Source organism: Pteronotus mesoamericanus, unplaced genomic scaffold (genome assembly GCF_021234165.1).
Source record: "Pteronotus mesoamericanus isolate MK-2021 breed Mesoamerican mustached bat unplaced genomic scaffold, CSHL_Meso_final scaffold_705, whole genome shotgun sequence".
NCBI classification, from domain to species: Eukaryota; Metazoa; Chordata; class Mammalia; order Chiroptera; family Mormoopidae; genus Pteronotus; species Pteronotus mesoamericanus.
In genome coordinates, this window is record NW_026555326.1 from 8156754 (window position 1) to 8172863 (window position 16110).

A 16110-nucleotide genomic window follows, 5' to 3' on the forward strand; every position below is an offset into this window, starting at 1 on the left:
CATCTGCAGTGAACAAACCAGGAATAAAGGAGTCTTAATGAGAATTCTACAGTAGGCATGTAGTCAGAGGAAGTCAAAAGGTGCTAGTGAATCCTTTCTTGATCATAAAATACTGTCTTGAATTCTGTTCCAGAGAGATGCAGAGCGGCGCTTACCCAGTCTCCAAAGTCACTTTACAGGCCAGTTTGCTTTCAGCTTAGCCAGTATTAGGGTTTGATGATTAATCTTGATGCTCAGGTGGAGAGGACAATTGCTTGGATTTGGGCGGGTCCCAGGCCTGAGTTTTAGTGGTCATAAGAGTGAGAGACTAGACCAAGATGTATAGAGACTGCACCCTAAAGTGAGTTTCCTGGCTTATTCTTGCCTCTATAAGCTGAATGATCCACGTGGTCCTCACTTGGCTCCTTCTGTTTTGTTTTGTTTTGTTTTGTCCTAACCTCCCAGCAGTGGGATCACCAAGTACCAGCCTCAGTGCAGACTGATAGCAGTTCTGGATCATAAAGTAGAATATTAGGACCAGAAGGATCTTAGAAGTTATCATCCACATTTGCCTAGGTCTCTTGACTTCGTTTTTTGGCTCAAACGCTAGTCCTTTATTTGTCCCCATTCAGGGACAAGGGTGGGAGATGATGTTAAAGGACAATCTTTTTTCCAAAAAGCATTTTGCTGCTTCATCCCATTCCCCACACCTCCCAGCCAAGTCATAAAAGGCCACAGCTCTTTTCTCTGCTCAGGCATTATTGACAGGAAAAGTCTTGGCACCTTGGCCCAGAAGCTCTCTATTGACTCCCTCAGCAGTCTCCAACCTAGGTATACCATATGTAATTTACTTTCTTGTTCCTTTTGCCATTGGCTTTGTCCTTAGTATTAAGTTTCAAGGAATTTCTTCACTGTGCTTTTTTAATTTATTCACATGTTCAAGCAGAGGTAGGTCAGAGTAAAGGGGTAAGGGACTTATCAGGAGGTCAGTGACTGAGTTCTGTTTGTATGTATAAGTTCTCATGCATCTTTTGGTAATATTCCTGGGCAGTAGAGCTTCTGTCTAGTGCCTCTTCATGTTATAGATACTGGAACCTCTCAAACACTGCCTGAAGGAGCCCAAATATAAACTTTGTAGTGACCTATACTCCATATAAAAATGTGGAGTGAGAAAAGGAAAAGAAGGGAAATGGGGTTTCTACTTTACTCATAGGCTCAGACTTAGCTTCATTCTTTTCTGAGCATGCTTATTTGTAAAATGGAAGACAAAAAAGATTGGAGTCTGTAGGTCCACTTTATTTTCCATGCTGGACACAGCTTCCCCTCAGCTGCTCTGCAAGGTCAGGCGAGGCAGAGAAGGTTGGTCCAGAGAGCACTGAGAGAGGCTTTTTGCCAGTAGTTGTTTTCTTAGATGGTAGGCCAGCTGCGAGGCTAGGTCGGGCACAATGATGCATGGTGCCTTTTTCATTCTGGGTGCCTTTCCTGTCTATTCCTCATCTGACTGAAAGGCTAAATAAAAGATGTTTTAGCAGCTAAATCTGGACCAGCACTTCTGGTGGGGATGGTAGCTGCCCTGCCCTGTTAGGAAGGCTGAAGTTTCCAAGGCAGACCACAAGGGGCATGGGGGCCTTTTGACCGGAGGAAGCTGCCTAAGGCAGAGGCCTGCCTGCCCTAGTTCATCTCTTCTGCTCAGTGAATACACCCAGAGGGTGCTGAGATTGAGACTGTGGGTGGGTGCCCCAAGAAGGTACCCTGGTAATACTCTGCCACCCTATAGATAAGCCTACTGTGGTTTCAGGGCAGGTATCAGGATGCTGTTCCCTGATTATGTACAGGGTTCCCAAGCAGATATGAATGTGCCTCCACTACCCAACAACTCCCTCCTTGGCCTCTTCCCAGCCTGTGCCTTCCCTCCAGTTCAAGTAAACAGTGCCAAGTGAATGTAATTGTTCTGAATCTTCTGTGGGGCTCAATAGCAGCTGCTGCTTTCTTCATTTTTAAAAATTCATTTGCCCCTTGGTGACAGCACCTGAGATGATTTTTTTCCAGCCTTGGGCAAGTTGGGAACTGTGGAATTGGTAGCGAATGAGGTCATCCGGACCCCGTTGCCTTTTTTTGAGGCCAGCAGTGAGCTTAGCCAGTCACTTGCCCACCCCTAGGGCTATGTCTGGGGATGAGGCCACTCACTTGTACTTAGGAAATGAGAAATGGGCCTGCTTTTATACCCAGGCTGTGTCCAGGGTTTCTGCTACCTCCAGGGCTCTTTGGCTTAGCCTCATAAGGAATGAGCCTGCCTATCCAGTAGCTTCCTCAGCCCTGACTGATAGTTGTTTGACTCAAGGTGAGTAGTGGTTTTTAAACCCTATTCCCACATACCTCTGAGCCTGTGCTCCCTTTCCTCCTGACCAGGTGAACTGTCTTGAGCCCCACCCTCATCTGCCTGTGCTGGCAACCAGCGGCCTAGACCATGATGTCAAGATCTGGGCACCCACAGCTGAAGCATCCACAGAGCTTACAGGGTTAAAGGATGTAAGTAGCTGACCGCAGATGTTTTTTCTTCGTGCTACTTATCTACATACTGTTAGGAGCATTCCTTGTCATAGGAAGAAATAACTGGCTGCCCATTTATTTAAAGGCAACCACTCTTAACACCCTCCCCTCCCACACATGTTGCTGTCCCTGCCTCTCTAGGAACAGTCCCATTCCAGCGGGAAGCTTTGAAGTGCCTCTAGTTCATGCTAGATTGAGGATAGGGGACATTTTTAGGAAGAATTATTCTATTTAAAGCCACCTCCCACCTTCTTAATGGATAGACCTGGGGCACCCTTTCCTAATCTAACCTAGCTCCACTTCACCTTAACCTTAACTCCTAAGGGGAGTCTTTATTGGGATAGAACACCAGCCTCTTCTGATCAGGTCCAGGGTCCTATTCATGACATACCCACCACATCCCCAACCCTTTTTTGTTCCAGGTGATTAAAAAGAACAAGCGGGAGCGGGATGAAGATAGTTTGCACCACACTGACCTATTTGATAGCCACATGCTCTGGTTCCTCATGCATCACCTGAGACAGAGACGCCATCACCGGGTAAGCTGGAGTGGGAAATGAGCTCCCAAGTTGCAGTGCACACCTCCTCACTGCTTTAAGGAGGAATCAGGTGGTCTTGGTTGGGCTTCCTAGTCACTGTCCCCCATTCCCATCATAGCCCTGAGGTAGCCTTGCAAGAGCCACTGGCAGAAATGGGTGGTATCTGCTTTTTGTTCTCCATTGGCACGCATGCACAGTGCTGTCTTCTTAAGGCACGGTCATGGGGAGGGAAGGAGTTAAGAAGGAGTAAGTCTCAGGATGACCCTTCTGTTTTCCCTCTCGTGCCAGAAGAAGCCTGTGGTAGGGATTAGCAAACGATGACACTTGGCTTGCTGCCTGTTTTTGTAAACAAAGTTTTATTGGAACACGGCCACACAAGAGTTACATAGTTATGACAAATGTATGAAAAATACAGGGTCTGGCAGAAGTAACGTTATTGAGTGTAGTTGGTAGGGTACATGGATGTCTCACGCAAGATGGACAGCTGTTTAACCATTTCACCTAAAATGTCACATGGTGTGCTGGAGTGCTTGAGTAATATTGTTATGTTAAAGAATTACATGCTTATGATTTTGTAATAAAAGATTTAGTATAGATTACCAGCTCATAAAAAAGGTGCGTTGTTTGTGCCGGACCCTGTATTTGTTCTCTCCCCCTTTAAGAAAAATTCTTCTGACCCCTGGCCTAGAGCATCTGAATTATATAACTAAGACCTAACGGGTTTGTCATTCCAAGGCAGTTACCTAACAAGCATTTCCCATTCTACAGCGCTGGCGAGATCCTGGGGTCGGGGCCACAGACGCAGACTCTGATGAGTTTCCCAGCTCCTCAGACACTTCGGACGAGGAGGAGGGCCCCGACCGGGTGCAGTGCATGCCGTCCTGAGGCCTCACACCCAGGAGGGGTGGGCTGGGGCTGCCAACCTGATCCTGCCTGGGAGCCCTTTCCTGTCTTAGGCCCTTCATTCAGCAGAAACGCACTTTGGACTTTTTGCTTTAGATAAAAGAAAAACATCCCAGGAGAAGGACAAACCAGAGAAGAGTGAATCTACAGAGTATCTAGGAGTGGGGTTGAGCCCTGGAATTGGGCTCCATGGAAAGGTGCATAAGACTCAGCAGAAATGGCCTCTCCCCAAAGCCTTTTGACGGGGTAGAGGGAGCCTATTTTGTTAACTGGTTTGGGGTAGGGAATGGGGTTTCCTTTTCTTTAATCTCCCTTGTTTCTTGGGCGGGGGTTGGGGATATAACTGGCTGTTCAGTACCAAGGAGCCAGAGTAGTAGTGGTAGTAGAAGTGCCACTCTCTCTTTGGTTTAGGTTTTTGACCTTTTTTTCCCCTTTATTTTTAAAAAATCTATGACAGTTATGTTATCCCCACCCCTCCACCCCCTCCCCCGCCCCGCCAGGACCCTGTTTTACTGGGAAGTCCTTAGAGCCCCTAACCATCCCACACTCTTCACTTTCCTTTCTGCCCATTCATACTCCATACTTATCACAGTGTTTTGCACTTGATTATGTATCCTTCACTCTCTTCTCTTCATCCCATCACCTAAATAGGTCTGGTGAGGGAGGTTGGTGGGAGGAGGGGCAGAAGTGGAGGAAGAATAGGAAGGGTTTTACCTCTTCTGTTACTTTAAAAAAAGGTTGTTTGGTGGCAGCAATCTCCCTGTCCCTATCACTGTTAGAGGCCTAATTTTATATCTATAAATATATTAAAAAGCAAGTCAAACTTGGGTGTATCATGTTAAAATTATTAAAGTTTAAATACCTACATATTCTCTATGACTTACAAGAAACGGGCTCACAGGAAAGAGTGAGGGAGAGTAATGATGTAGAGGTGATACCTGGGGTCCGCCTACCCACTGTGTATTGCTGTTGAGAGATTGGGACTTACCCCTTGGGTTGTAAAGGGGCTCCTGAATGGAAGGATCCTCAATTTTCCCCTTCCCTCCCTCCCTCTTACGGTTTTGGGGTTGAGAAAACAAGAAATTGCTTTCAGTTCTTTGCCTCAGATCTCCTACCTCTCTGTAAGTCTTGTGGGGGTTCCCAGGTAGCTCTTCTCACCAGAGACTGGCCCATCCGTAAAACTTGACTGAACTTTGACTTCAGGAATCGTCCTGCCGCTGCAGACTGTCTCTTCTAGTACTGTGTGTTGCAGAAGACACTCACTCTTAGCTCTAGCTCCCCCCCCCCTTTTTTTTTTTGAGCTGCTTGATTCTTTATACCATCCAAGCCCACAACAACTCTCTTCCAAATGGAAGACTATACATAGGAAAAGACCTCCTGCGTTTGACTTTATTCCTTATCCACATCCTTGATATCTTGTGATTGAGGGACAAGTCACTAATCTGAGGATTGATTAAGGTGGATGGGTCTTGGACACCTGTCTTATCACTGGTCACTGAATATGAAAGTCCCAGTTGAATTCTTGCCCTTAAATGCTTTTGCTGCTATTTCTTTGCACTCCCAACCAGCAATTCTGTATCCTAAGACAGTCATTTCTACTAAACAGGCTAGGAAGGAAGAGTGAAAGGATGGAATTCCCAGACACTCCTCCCTCTTGCCCCTTTTCCTAGCAGTTCATATCAGAGTTAGCTGCTGCACTTCCTTTCTGAGGTAGGGGATGTGTGGTGACGGTGTGATCTGTGTTCCTGTTTCTAATGGGGTAGGTGATGGAGTGGGCTAAAAACCATGCACTCTGGAATTTGTTGTATATTTTCACTTAGTAAAGCTTTTTTCCCCGACTGCTGCTGTGTGTGATATGTGGGCCATTCATTTGTGATGGGCTATTTTCGCTCCGTCCGATATCGGTGCCTGGCCCTACCCTTACTGCAGTATTGGGAAGTCAGGCGTATCTGTATTCCAGTGCTTGGGCTCCAACTGGAGACTGTTTTAAGTGGAACAGGCCCCATATCATGGAACGATAGGAGATGGGGGAGAAGAGAGATACTTTCAAGGGTGTTTTCCTGGCCTCTGTTCCAGGCCGCAGCGATGGATTTCTCCCCCTCCCTTCCCAGTCATTCCAAGTCTTCAAAATCCTCATCATTCATACAAATTCTACAATCAGATACAGTTACAGTCAATCACCTTTATTTCAGGGTTAGAACAAGGCCGTGCACACTACACACAGGAGCACAGGACGGAGCAGTCTCACAGCATTACAGGGGGTGGGAGGGCAGATTAGTCTTTTTAGATTATTTTTGCCTTACAGAGAAATTATACTAGACTGCTGAAAATGGCCCTGTCTTCCTTCTCCCCATCTCACACTCTTCCCCTCTTCAAAGGAAGTCTTATTCATCCTCATTCATATTCATTCTCTCGCTCTCACTCTCTCTCATGTTACCTTGACTGGAAAGACAATTCATGCTCATTTCCCCCTCCCTATTATACAATCATCCCTCTCTCCTTGAGGGAGAAGCCAGACAGGGCTGGGGGAACTTAGGTCCTTTAAGGCAAAACTGTGGAGTACTCGAGGTGTACGTGTTAAGGCAGGTGTCTGCAGCAGTGGCCAGAGGGGACAGGTAGGCTGGGCTAGACTAGGAGTAGAAGGTACTCTCCAACCAGTCTGGCTTCCTCCCTCTTCCAACAGCCAACAGCCAGCCCTCCCCTCCCATTAGAGTTTTGCTACCACATCCTAAAAGCTCCTAACTTAAACTCTAAATAGTCTCTCGAGAATTGCATGTGAATTTAAAGTTTAAAAAAAGTTTTATTTTGACTGTAGGTATTTGACTCTGCAACTCCCTTCATTTGGCATTCCCCTCCCACCCCCACTCTGGCCTAGACAATAAGTTAATGCTAGACACCACAAAAAAGGGCAGACATGGCAGTGTGGGTTTAATATACATATATGTAGAATATATATGTACACACAGTTAGCACGGTCAGGGCAGGGCATCTTGGGACAGGCAGGAGGCTGGGGGCACTGTACTGTAGTGATTTGGCTAAGAGGCCTTTATAAGCCCATGGTGCCAGGAAACTGAGGGAGATCGGTTACCAAGTCCCTTCCTGGATTGAATTTGGGGTCAGTGCAAAGGAAAACACTGTAATTAACTTCTTCCCTCCTTTCAGGCTTGGGGTATTCTAGACCAGGGAAAGAGGGAAAGTTTTCAACAATAACCATTCTGGAACCCTGCTGGTGGGGGCAGACTTGGAGTTGAAACATAAGGATCTCTCCCCAACCTCCCCAAGGTTCGGTGTCAGTATGTGCAACAGTCTGAGTAGCAATAAAGGAGTGGAACAGAGGCCCTTCTCTCTGCCCCTTAGCCCCATCTCAGGTTCAGTGGGGCATTTTCCCAGCACAGTCACTCCAGAGCAGAGGTGCGTTGGGGTTGGGGGGTTATCTAATGCTGAGTGCTCTGTTTGGTTAGAGCTTTGGGGCCAGAAAAGGATCCAGTGGTCCTCTGTCATTAGATCCCTGGCTCATACCCATCCTGGGCCCATAAGAGGGGAGCAAAAAGGGACCTGCTGGTGCCTAGGCCCTTCAACCTGAGGAATGGCTAGAACCTGGGCTCTGCAGCCAGTCCAGCATCAGGAACCAAAACTGAACTCTGGCTTTTGTTTGCCCGTCCCAGGTTGGGGTTGGATAGCCCCTTCACCTTCCTTCCCACTGCTTTTTATTAGATCCACTTATCTCACCCCTTCCTCTGTGTCTCTGTGCAGGAAAATGCAAGTACTTTATGCTCTCACACTTGAGAGATGTGGGGGAAGAGTGGAGGAAGGGGATGTAGGAGGAATGTGCCCATTTCTATATGCATAGTTTCCCTAAAGTAGGAAAACAGCCCCCCCCCACCCCAGCCTCTGACCCCCAGCCCCTCACAAGGAAGAGGAGCTAGATGAGCTAGACATGTAGACAGACAGCCAGAGCGTGCGGCACACGCACACACACGCGCACAGTAAGGGGGTTAGGACCAGGTTAGTAAGTGGGTAGATTGGGGGGAGGGGCCCTTTTCCCCCTCCCCTGGAGGCTGGGGGAAGGGAGTGGTCCTTTGAAGGTCCAACCTTCCTCCTCTTCCTCCCCTTCCTCAGGCTTTCTTCGGTGGAGGAGCCAATTTGATGATCTCTTCCTCAGAGGGCTGCCGGATAATGTCTGGAGGCAAAAAAGGACATGTCCAGGGACAGAAGTTGTGGGAGACATTAGGCAGGCCCACTGAGCATCAGCCGTCGTGCTCCCAGAATCCAAGCAATCCGAGGCTCACTCGTGGGAGGGGCAGAAGTGCACAGTAAAGAAACGGCTTCTTACCTTTGTACTTCTTGGCACTGGGGATACGGGTTAGCTTGGTGTCCAGCTCATCCTCCTCAGAGATCTTTAGAACACGGGTTCTATAGTCAACCACCATAGTGAGTAGGTCAGGACGGCGAGAGATCTCAAAGATATGCTCAATGTAGGAGAGGTTGTCTGGAACAAGGCAGGAAACTGAGGGTCAGAGCTAAGTTGCAGAGGTCAGCTTCCCCGATGCTACTAGACCAAGCTTCTGGAACTAAGGCTCAGTTGTTCACATTAGTTATTGGAGGGGGCAATAGAAGAAGAGCTACTAAGCCAAGGTAAGAAAGCTAAGGCACCAAAGAGCAGTACAGATGACTTCCCAAGAAGGTCAGATCGTTGATCAATGAAGTTTCTAGAGTATAATTCAGAATGAAGACTTTAGGTTAAATACCACATCTGACACTGGGGGGAAGGCAGAACAGAAAAATTAACTGGCCTTCTAAATACATGCACTCGTGTCCATCTTCCACTTTTCCTCAAACTAAGCTTCAGAAAAAAATTTCCTGATAGCAGAAGTGGGACTGGAGGGGTGGAATCTAAGCTGCCCAGGACAGCTTCGGGGCCTAGTGAGAAAAGTAATTATGAATAGAGAGAAAGCACAGCCATGACCAGAGGATTTCAGGTCTTGGCCAGTTCTAGGAGATTGCAGGTGCCCTTAGACCTTTTCCCTGGCTCCCCTCTATCTACCGCAGCAGTTTAACTGTCACTTCCCCGTCAGCCTCTCTTCTGGCTACCCAAGCTCTACTCAGATTCAGGTCACTCACCTTACCCACCAAATACCCTATCACCCAAGAGCCTTCACAGCCATAGCCTTAACTTACCTTTCCATCCACTTCTAAACATAACCTGTGCCCCAGCATAGGTTATGCAAATCAGTACCTCTTGCTTTTTTCAAGATCTTGCCTCTAAAATCCCACTTGCCTTTCAAAGTCATCTTTATATATCAATTCCTCTGTAAAACCCCTCCCAGAGAACTGGTCTCTAAAAGTGGATAAAACCTTAGAATTCGTGGTTTTATTTTAAATGTTATCACTTCGAACTTCTATTTTAATGTTCTATTACATATGATATTAGCACTATTTTAATGTTTTTTACAGACAATGGACATACAAATGTAAAGACTACGGCCCTAGAGCGCCACCACTGTTAGAGCATCTTGGTCTTGCCCTGCCTTGTCAGAGAGGGGGACATGGTTGTTTATAGACACTTGAAATGCATTTCTATTTGCTGAATGAACTGAGCCCCAGGAAGGCTGCTGGCAGGATGCCTGTTTCCCCTCCCCCACCTTTGTCCAGCTTGTTGTGGCTCTCCAAGAAGCTGAACCAGGCACTGCCCGTTGTGATCTCCTCACTCTTCTCACTGGGGATGTCCTCCTTGCAGGCTGATTTGAGCTGCTCCAGATCTTCAAGGGTGATGTTGTTGGTCAGGTCCTGGAGGAGGGTCCCGTACTCAGCCATGACTGGGGTTGAGAGGAACAAAGGGAGAGGAGACTGAGCTTGAAGTGTGGAATCTGGTTCACTCACTGGCACTTCCCACTCCCTCCTCTACCCTACCAGGCAAGTGCCTAGAACACAGAGGTTGGGGAGGGCTAGGGCTGGAAGGAGAAAAGACAGAAGGGAGGGGGGAGCAGACAGGAAGATATTCAGAAGCTAGGTACCAGGCTGCAACCTGGAGTGACAAGTTACGCACCTTCCCCCAACCATGTTTTTTTCTTCCTTTTACCCCTCAAACAGTAACCCTGGCAACAGCTCCCCAGACTGAGGAGGCGGTTACCATAGCAACCTGCTCCTGAGTTTCTCACCAGCTGCCTCCAAGTCCCCCCTCCTCCACCTCACCAGAATCACCTCACCCACCTGCAACAACCCCATCAAAAAAGAAAAAAAAAACCCTTCAAAACAATGACCACAGGCATAGATGGACTGCCGTGGCAGTGAAAAGCTAAAAAAGAAGGGACTGGAGGTGGTGGGCTAGCTCTCATGTTCTGCCTTCCATTTTTCCTCAGAAGCAGACAGGTCCCTCACTCAACTCCCCACCACCCGACACATAACTCATTTTGGATGGAGGCCTAGTTGTTTGATCTAATGGTCCCCTGGCCCTTCTTTGCTCAGCCCTGTATTCAGTCATTAGGGTTCAGGATATGGAGGTGGGGAGGGGGAAAGCAATGGACCCACCCCCACCTATGCTGGAGCCCATTTTCTCCCTTGATTTCTGCCGGTCCTCCATGCAGCCCTTTCCTAAGCCTTTGTGCTGTGTCTTCGGCCCCAGAGCCCAAGAATACCAAGTGGATGGCTCTGGACCCCTGCCCAGTTCCCAGGCTGGCTGGGTGGCAGGGGAAAGGGGTTTATGTAGATACAACGTTGGGAGAGTTTGGCAGGAAGGAGGCTGTCACACCTGCTTGCATCAACACTGGCTGGTGCTACCTTCAGTAAGACCTCCCAAAAGTGGGTGGGCAAGGCTAGATCTCACCCAGATATTTACCCCACCTGTTCCGTGAAAATCCATAGCTCAAAGGTAGAGAACATTCAAGACCCTCCTTCCACTCACTAAGATAGGAACTGTGGCTAAGAAAGAAAGAAGGTCAGACCTTAGAATGAACTTTCTGGATCTGATAAAATGTGAAATTAGTGCGTTTATAAAGGGGACTCCCCCCACCATGAGTACATATTTTATAATCAGAAAAGTAAATCATTTTTAAAAGTAAATTATGTCATAGACACTCTGTAGCTAGACCAAGGAGTAGGACAAGGAGCTAAATGACCTTGTACTTGACTGAGACCCACAAATCATATCAACAATGGGCTGGGAATGTGGCAGATAGAAGGGGACTGGTTGACACCCCCTATTTTCCTTATATCTGGCCTATATGCAGGGAAACTGAGGCAGAGAGGCATGGCACAGTAAGACGCATGGAACCAGAAATCCTCATACCTCTTCTTGCCTCTTCTTGCACCAGAACAAACAAGCTTCCCTTGGAGGCAGGCAGTGTGATACAAATACACAATGAGCCAGGCAGCAGGGACAACACGACCCCTACCAGAAGCAGGCACTTACAGGCACGCTCACTGACACTCCCGGGTGCAACCAGACAGAAGGACCCAGCAGTGGCCCTGCCAGGCTGGGCCAGGAACAATGCTCTCTGACTGTCAGCACCAGGAACCATCTCTGCCTTGAAATCTAGGTCAAGGCAGCAGGCTCTGGAGCCCAGCTGCCCCCTCCACTGATAATCCGAGGGCAGAAAAGGGGGTTGAGGGCAAAAGGGATGATGGAGAAGAGGAACAGAGATGAGAATCAGTAATGGAGGCAGGGGTGTGAGAACTGAAAAGGGATGGGCAGCAAGAGAAGTAGGCAAGATGCCCCCAAGAAGATCCTGGCCTAGTGGAGGAGACCCTGAGACCAAGCCTTCAGCTGGAAAATGGGACAGAATTTAGGGTCGTCCTGCTCTGCTTTCACATGGAAAGAAGAGTTTGTAAAGATCTGGTGGGAGGAGAGAGAGAGAGAGAGAGAGAGAGAGAGAGAGAAAGAATATGTGTGTGTGTGTCTCCTGGGAGGAGTTAAGATGTAGGACTCTGAATCTAAAACAGATTTACAGGGGAGGTGGGATTAATGTGTGAGATACTAACCCATATCAGCTGGGAGTAGGCAGTGGGTAGGAGTTTTCTAAGGATGAAACCGATACAAGGAGAAATGGGGTAGGCATGTTCAAGTGGCGGGGGAGTATGTGTACCAGGGCTCCACTATGGCTGCTCACCCCTGGGTATGGGCACAGGCATCGGAGGAGGCAGTGGCTGGTTCTGTGGGTGTGTGGATGTGTTTGAACCAGCTGGGAGTATACGTAAGAAGGCAGGTAACCACAGGCTCACATCCAGAGCAAAGAGGAAGGGTGAGGGGATCCTACAGAACAGAGGAAGAGAGGTGGGATTGGGAGAGGGAAGGAGAGGCTCAGATGAGGAATCCTGGGGGGAGGGGGACAGGGAGCAGAGAGTCCAGGAGGAGAAGGCTGCTGCCTCAGCCCAGCAGTTACCATGGCAACCTCTGTTCTGGGTGCCCCCCACCTCAGGCATCAGGACAATGGCACCACTGGATGGGAGGGTGTGTGGGGAGTTGTGAGTAAGAACAAACGGACACAAAGCAGGAGAAAGGCCCCTTGAGGGAGCAGGGAGAGGCAGCTGGGTTGCCTCCCTCCCTGGAGAGATCCTGTTTGAGACAATGGCAGGATCGTTTGGGAGGAAATTTTGGGGGTGCAAGGAGGTGGACTCTCCTTACATGGCTCTCAAGTCTCACTGATAATTGTCCCTGGTGGGGCGGGGGTGGGAGGGCGTCTGGCCATGCTGGGGCTTGGCAGAAGTTTGGCTCCTTCACCCTCCATGTCACTTTCCTCACCAAGCTTTGGAATCCTCAAGCTATGGCAAAGCCTCCTAGCTCTGAAGAGTCCTCCAGATCTCTGGAGCAGTGCAGAGGTTGCCCAGGGAACACCAGGCAGCCTGGGTGAGGCCGTTCTTGGGACAGGATACCAGGGCAGGAACCGGAACCGGAGCCGAGGCTGCCAGGAAGTCAGCCCCTTCCCTCCCAGATCATTCTGTGCTCTGCTCATGGCTTCCTCACACCTTCCTTCCTACCTTCCTTCCTTCCTCCCTTCCTCCCTCTCCCTCTCCCTCCAAGCTGACCCAAGGTGGAGCCCTGTCAAAGATCCGACCAACTTAGGGCACTGAAGCAGAAGGGAGGGGGTAAGAATCATTGTATAGTGACCTTTTAGGAAGGAGTTGGGAGCAGGACAGGTAGGTATTCCATGGGCACTGAGGGAGGAAGGGGCAGGCCTGGGGCACTTTGAGAAGCTTAGCAAAATGGGATACCCCCTTGTGGAGGAGGTGCCTGCACCCAAAGAATCTCTGTGCATTCTGATATTAATTCATGATTATCCCCTCTCCCTAGCATTTACTTGCAAATCCTCAATACTTTTAAGAAGAAAGACTGAGGATTAGGAGCTGCTGCCCCTCCCTCCTTCCCTCCTTCCCTCCCTCACATCTGCAGCAGCTGCCCAAGGCTGAGGGGAGGGGCCATCCTGCACAGCTGCAAGGACCTGGAGATCCCTGAAGTGGGCAGAAGGGGGCTTGTAGACACTTAAGTCGATCAGTGTTGTAGGGGAAGGAAAGGGGAGGCAAGTTTGTTATCAAGGAGAAGCAGAGGTAGGGAGAGTACAGAGTTCCTATTTTAAGTGTTATCAGGCCCCCAAATTCAAGTATTCCTGTAGTTCATCCCTAAATATTCCATTAATATCATACTCAACTTACTTTTTCCTTCTATTCAGCTTTTGTAGAGGGGAAGGGATGGTATCTTTATTCCTATTATGAAGAATGGGATACCAGAGTCTGTGGATGTTCAGTTCAGTCCAAGGAGCAAAATGGGTCTCCGTTGGGCACAGGGTCAGTGTGAAGCACTTGGCCCTTAGTCTGAGAGAAGGAAGACCATACAGAGATGAGGACATCAGGAGATACTTGGCACTGGACCAGGCAGGGCAGAGGAGAGCCACCTGATAGTGGGGGCGGGGGGGCACGTGCCACATTCCCTTCATCTGGTTGTTTTTCTCTTTATTCCTGTTTCTGTTTTGTCTCTTCCTTATCCATTTCCTCTCTCCCTGGTCTCTCAGCCTCTTCCTCCTTTCCTCTCAGGGGGCTTTTACCCTATTCCATTTGGCAGTAGCCATGAACCCTTAGGACTCCTGGGTTCTTAGGACTCAGTGTCCCCATCTAAATACTGAGAACTACAATTCCCTTAGGAAGGAGTGGCTACCCTGCTGTTAAGTCTGGTGCGAAGCAGCCTGGGTTTGTTGGCTGCATACAGGTTGGTGATGTCCCCTGTGGCACTGTGCATGAGGATATGTGTGAGAGAATGAGAGGCTGGCATGGCAGGGCATGACTCTGTGGCTGTCTTCATGCATGACAATGCAATGCACACACGATGGGCACAGGTGTCAGGGAAATGAGGAAGTAGGCAACCAGGGCAGTCAGCAGCCTAGGGCATCTCTGGCAATTTCCCCAACACAGTGTTTAACCACAAAGGGAAGAGCAATTAAACCTAATCGCTCTGGGAGCCAGACGGGCAGGAGAGAAACAAAACACACAGATTCAGCATGTTTCCCCTAACTCCCTGTGGTCTCACATCTCACCACCACCCTGCTTTCCTCCCCTCTAATTTCTGAGCCTCTGCAGTCCATTGCCCAGCACTCATCCCACTCTTCTGGCCACCTCTGTCTCTCACTTCCTCCCTCTCCCAGTGCACTGACTGTCTCTGTCCCTTTCACACACATTCCCCTCATTCTCTCTCTCTGACTTGGGCTCCATCCTTTGGCTGACTCATACTCATTCTTTTTCTCCCTCTCCCTTGCTTCCACCCCCTCCTCCATCCCGTGGCCACTCTGGTGCCCAGAAACCAGCCACTCCCAGCACCCTAGGCTCTAACTGGAAGCAGCAGGAGTGGCCACTAGCAGCCTCTACTCTCCCTACTCAACCCAGTTTCAGAGCACCAGGCTCACTCGCCCTCAAGCTCCTGTCTCCCTGTCCTGGAGTAAGACCAGGATTTTTTCCCATCTTTTCTCACTGTTTTAAACAGGGGCAATCTGAAGTCTAGGGCTGGGAGAAGATGCCCAGAAAATTAGGGCGGACTTGGGGACAGGGTTCTCGCGAAGCTGTCCTGTTAAACTGGTGTTCTTCCACGACACTTGAAAGTGGGAGGTAGTGGGGTGAGGTGGGGGTTGGATGTGCGGTGCAGGGACGTTTGTGATCTGCCGTGTGCGAGATGTGTGTAGGTGTCACATGGGTGTGTGTCACCGTGTGTGCCGGGGTGTCTCCTGTAGGTGTGTGTCCCTGTCAGTTTTGACACGTATTATATGAAATTAATTAGGGGTTTTACGTTAGCTACTTCACTCCTCTACACCCCCAGATCCTTCCCTCCGGACAAACCGTCGCCAATCCCACTTCTTCCCCCGGTGCAGAGGGCGAGGTAGGAATGCGAGGTACTAGCGGAGCTGCCGAGAGACTGAGGGGGGTTGGGCCGAGAGGCTGGCCGCCCCCGAGGCGAGTCTGCAGCCAGAGGAGGGGAGGGGACGGCCGCCGAGCCGGCTGGGCGGGAAGCAGGCCCGTCAGACTCCCAAGCCGCTAGCCTGCAGGGACTGCGCGGCCGGCCGGAGACGCGCCGCCGCTGGCACAGACTCGAGGCGCCCCGCCGCGGACTGAGCCCGGGGTCCTGACCCAGTGGACCCGCCCCGGGCCCCATGCACCCCGCCTGCCCGGGCGTCCGGATCCACGCCCCCCGCAAGCCCAGACCCCAAATCCGCCCCCTCCCCGCGACACGTCCGCTCTGCGCCCTCTCACCGCCTCGGGGCTGAGTGCGCAGGGTGCGGGCACTCCGGCGTCCCCGGTTCCTGAGCAGCGCCCGGAGCCTCCTCCTTGGCTCCCGCCGCCGCACCGCTTCCGCCCGCGGAGCCGGAGCCGGAGCCCAGCGCTGCCTCGCCCCACCCGGCTGACCGTGACGTCAGAGCCGGGGAGGAGCGGCGAGCGGCGAGGGGGGTACCGAGGGGCTGGGGATCTGGAAGACTCGTGGGAGAGACGCTACCTCCTTCCCTAAACCTCCACTTCCAATTCTCAGATTTAATTCTTTCCCTCCAGGACACCCTCCTCCCCTGCTGACCTTACGCTGAGTACAATGGCTGGGACCCTGGGAGACGCATAGTAAGTTAGAGTTGAGGGGTCTGGAAGGCCTTTTGCTTCTGGGTTCTCTTTGCTGCCC

The 16110-nt window shown here is 50.1% G+C and overlaps 2 protein-coding genes across 6 annotated transcripts in view; one reads left to right on the plus strand and one right to left on the minus strand.

Annotated features, from left to right (window-relative positions):
- Positions 1-5829, plus strand: part of DCAF8 (DDB1 and CUL4 associated factor 8) — a 39861-nt gene extending 34032 nt beyond the window's left edge. For all 4 annotated transcript variants that reach the window (XM_054563051.1, XM_054563053.1, XM_054563052.1 and 1 more), the window contains 3 exons: positions 2389-2508; positions 2952-3068; positions 3837-5829. In XM_054563051.1, coding sequence (XP_054419026.1) covers positions 2389-2508; positions 2952-3068; positions 3837-3953 — 354 coding nt within the window. In that variant the 3' untranslated portion in view covers positions 3954-5829. The remainder of the gene's footprint in view (positions 1-2388; positions 2509-2951; positions 3069-3836) is intronic.
- Positions 5830-6122: 293 nt separating this feature from the next.
- PEA15 (proliferation and apoptosis adaptor protein 15) lies at positions 6123-15830 on the minus strand. Of its 2 annotated transcripts, XM_054563055.1 has the most exons (5): positions 15696-15826; positions 13617-13775; positions 9614-9787; positions 8305-8460; positions 6123-8151 (listed from the first exon to the last, which is right to left on the minus strand). In XM_054563055.1, exons 3-5 carry the CDS (start codon positions 9783-9785, stop codon positions 8087-8089), a joined length of 393 nt encoding a protein of 130 aa, XP_054419030.1. In that variant the 5' UTR covers positions 9786-9787; positions 13617-13775; positions 15696-15826; the 3' UTR covers positions 6123-8086. The 2 variants fall into 2 exon arrangements, with proteins under 2 accessions (XP_054419030.1, XP_054419031.1); XM_054563056.1 differs by lacking the exon at positions 13617-13775 and having other exon boundaries at positions 15696-15830.
- Positions 15831-16110: the final 280 nt, after the last annotated feature.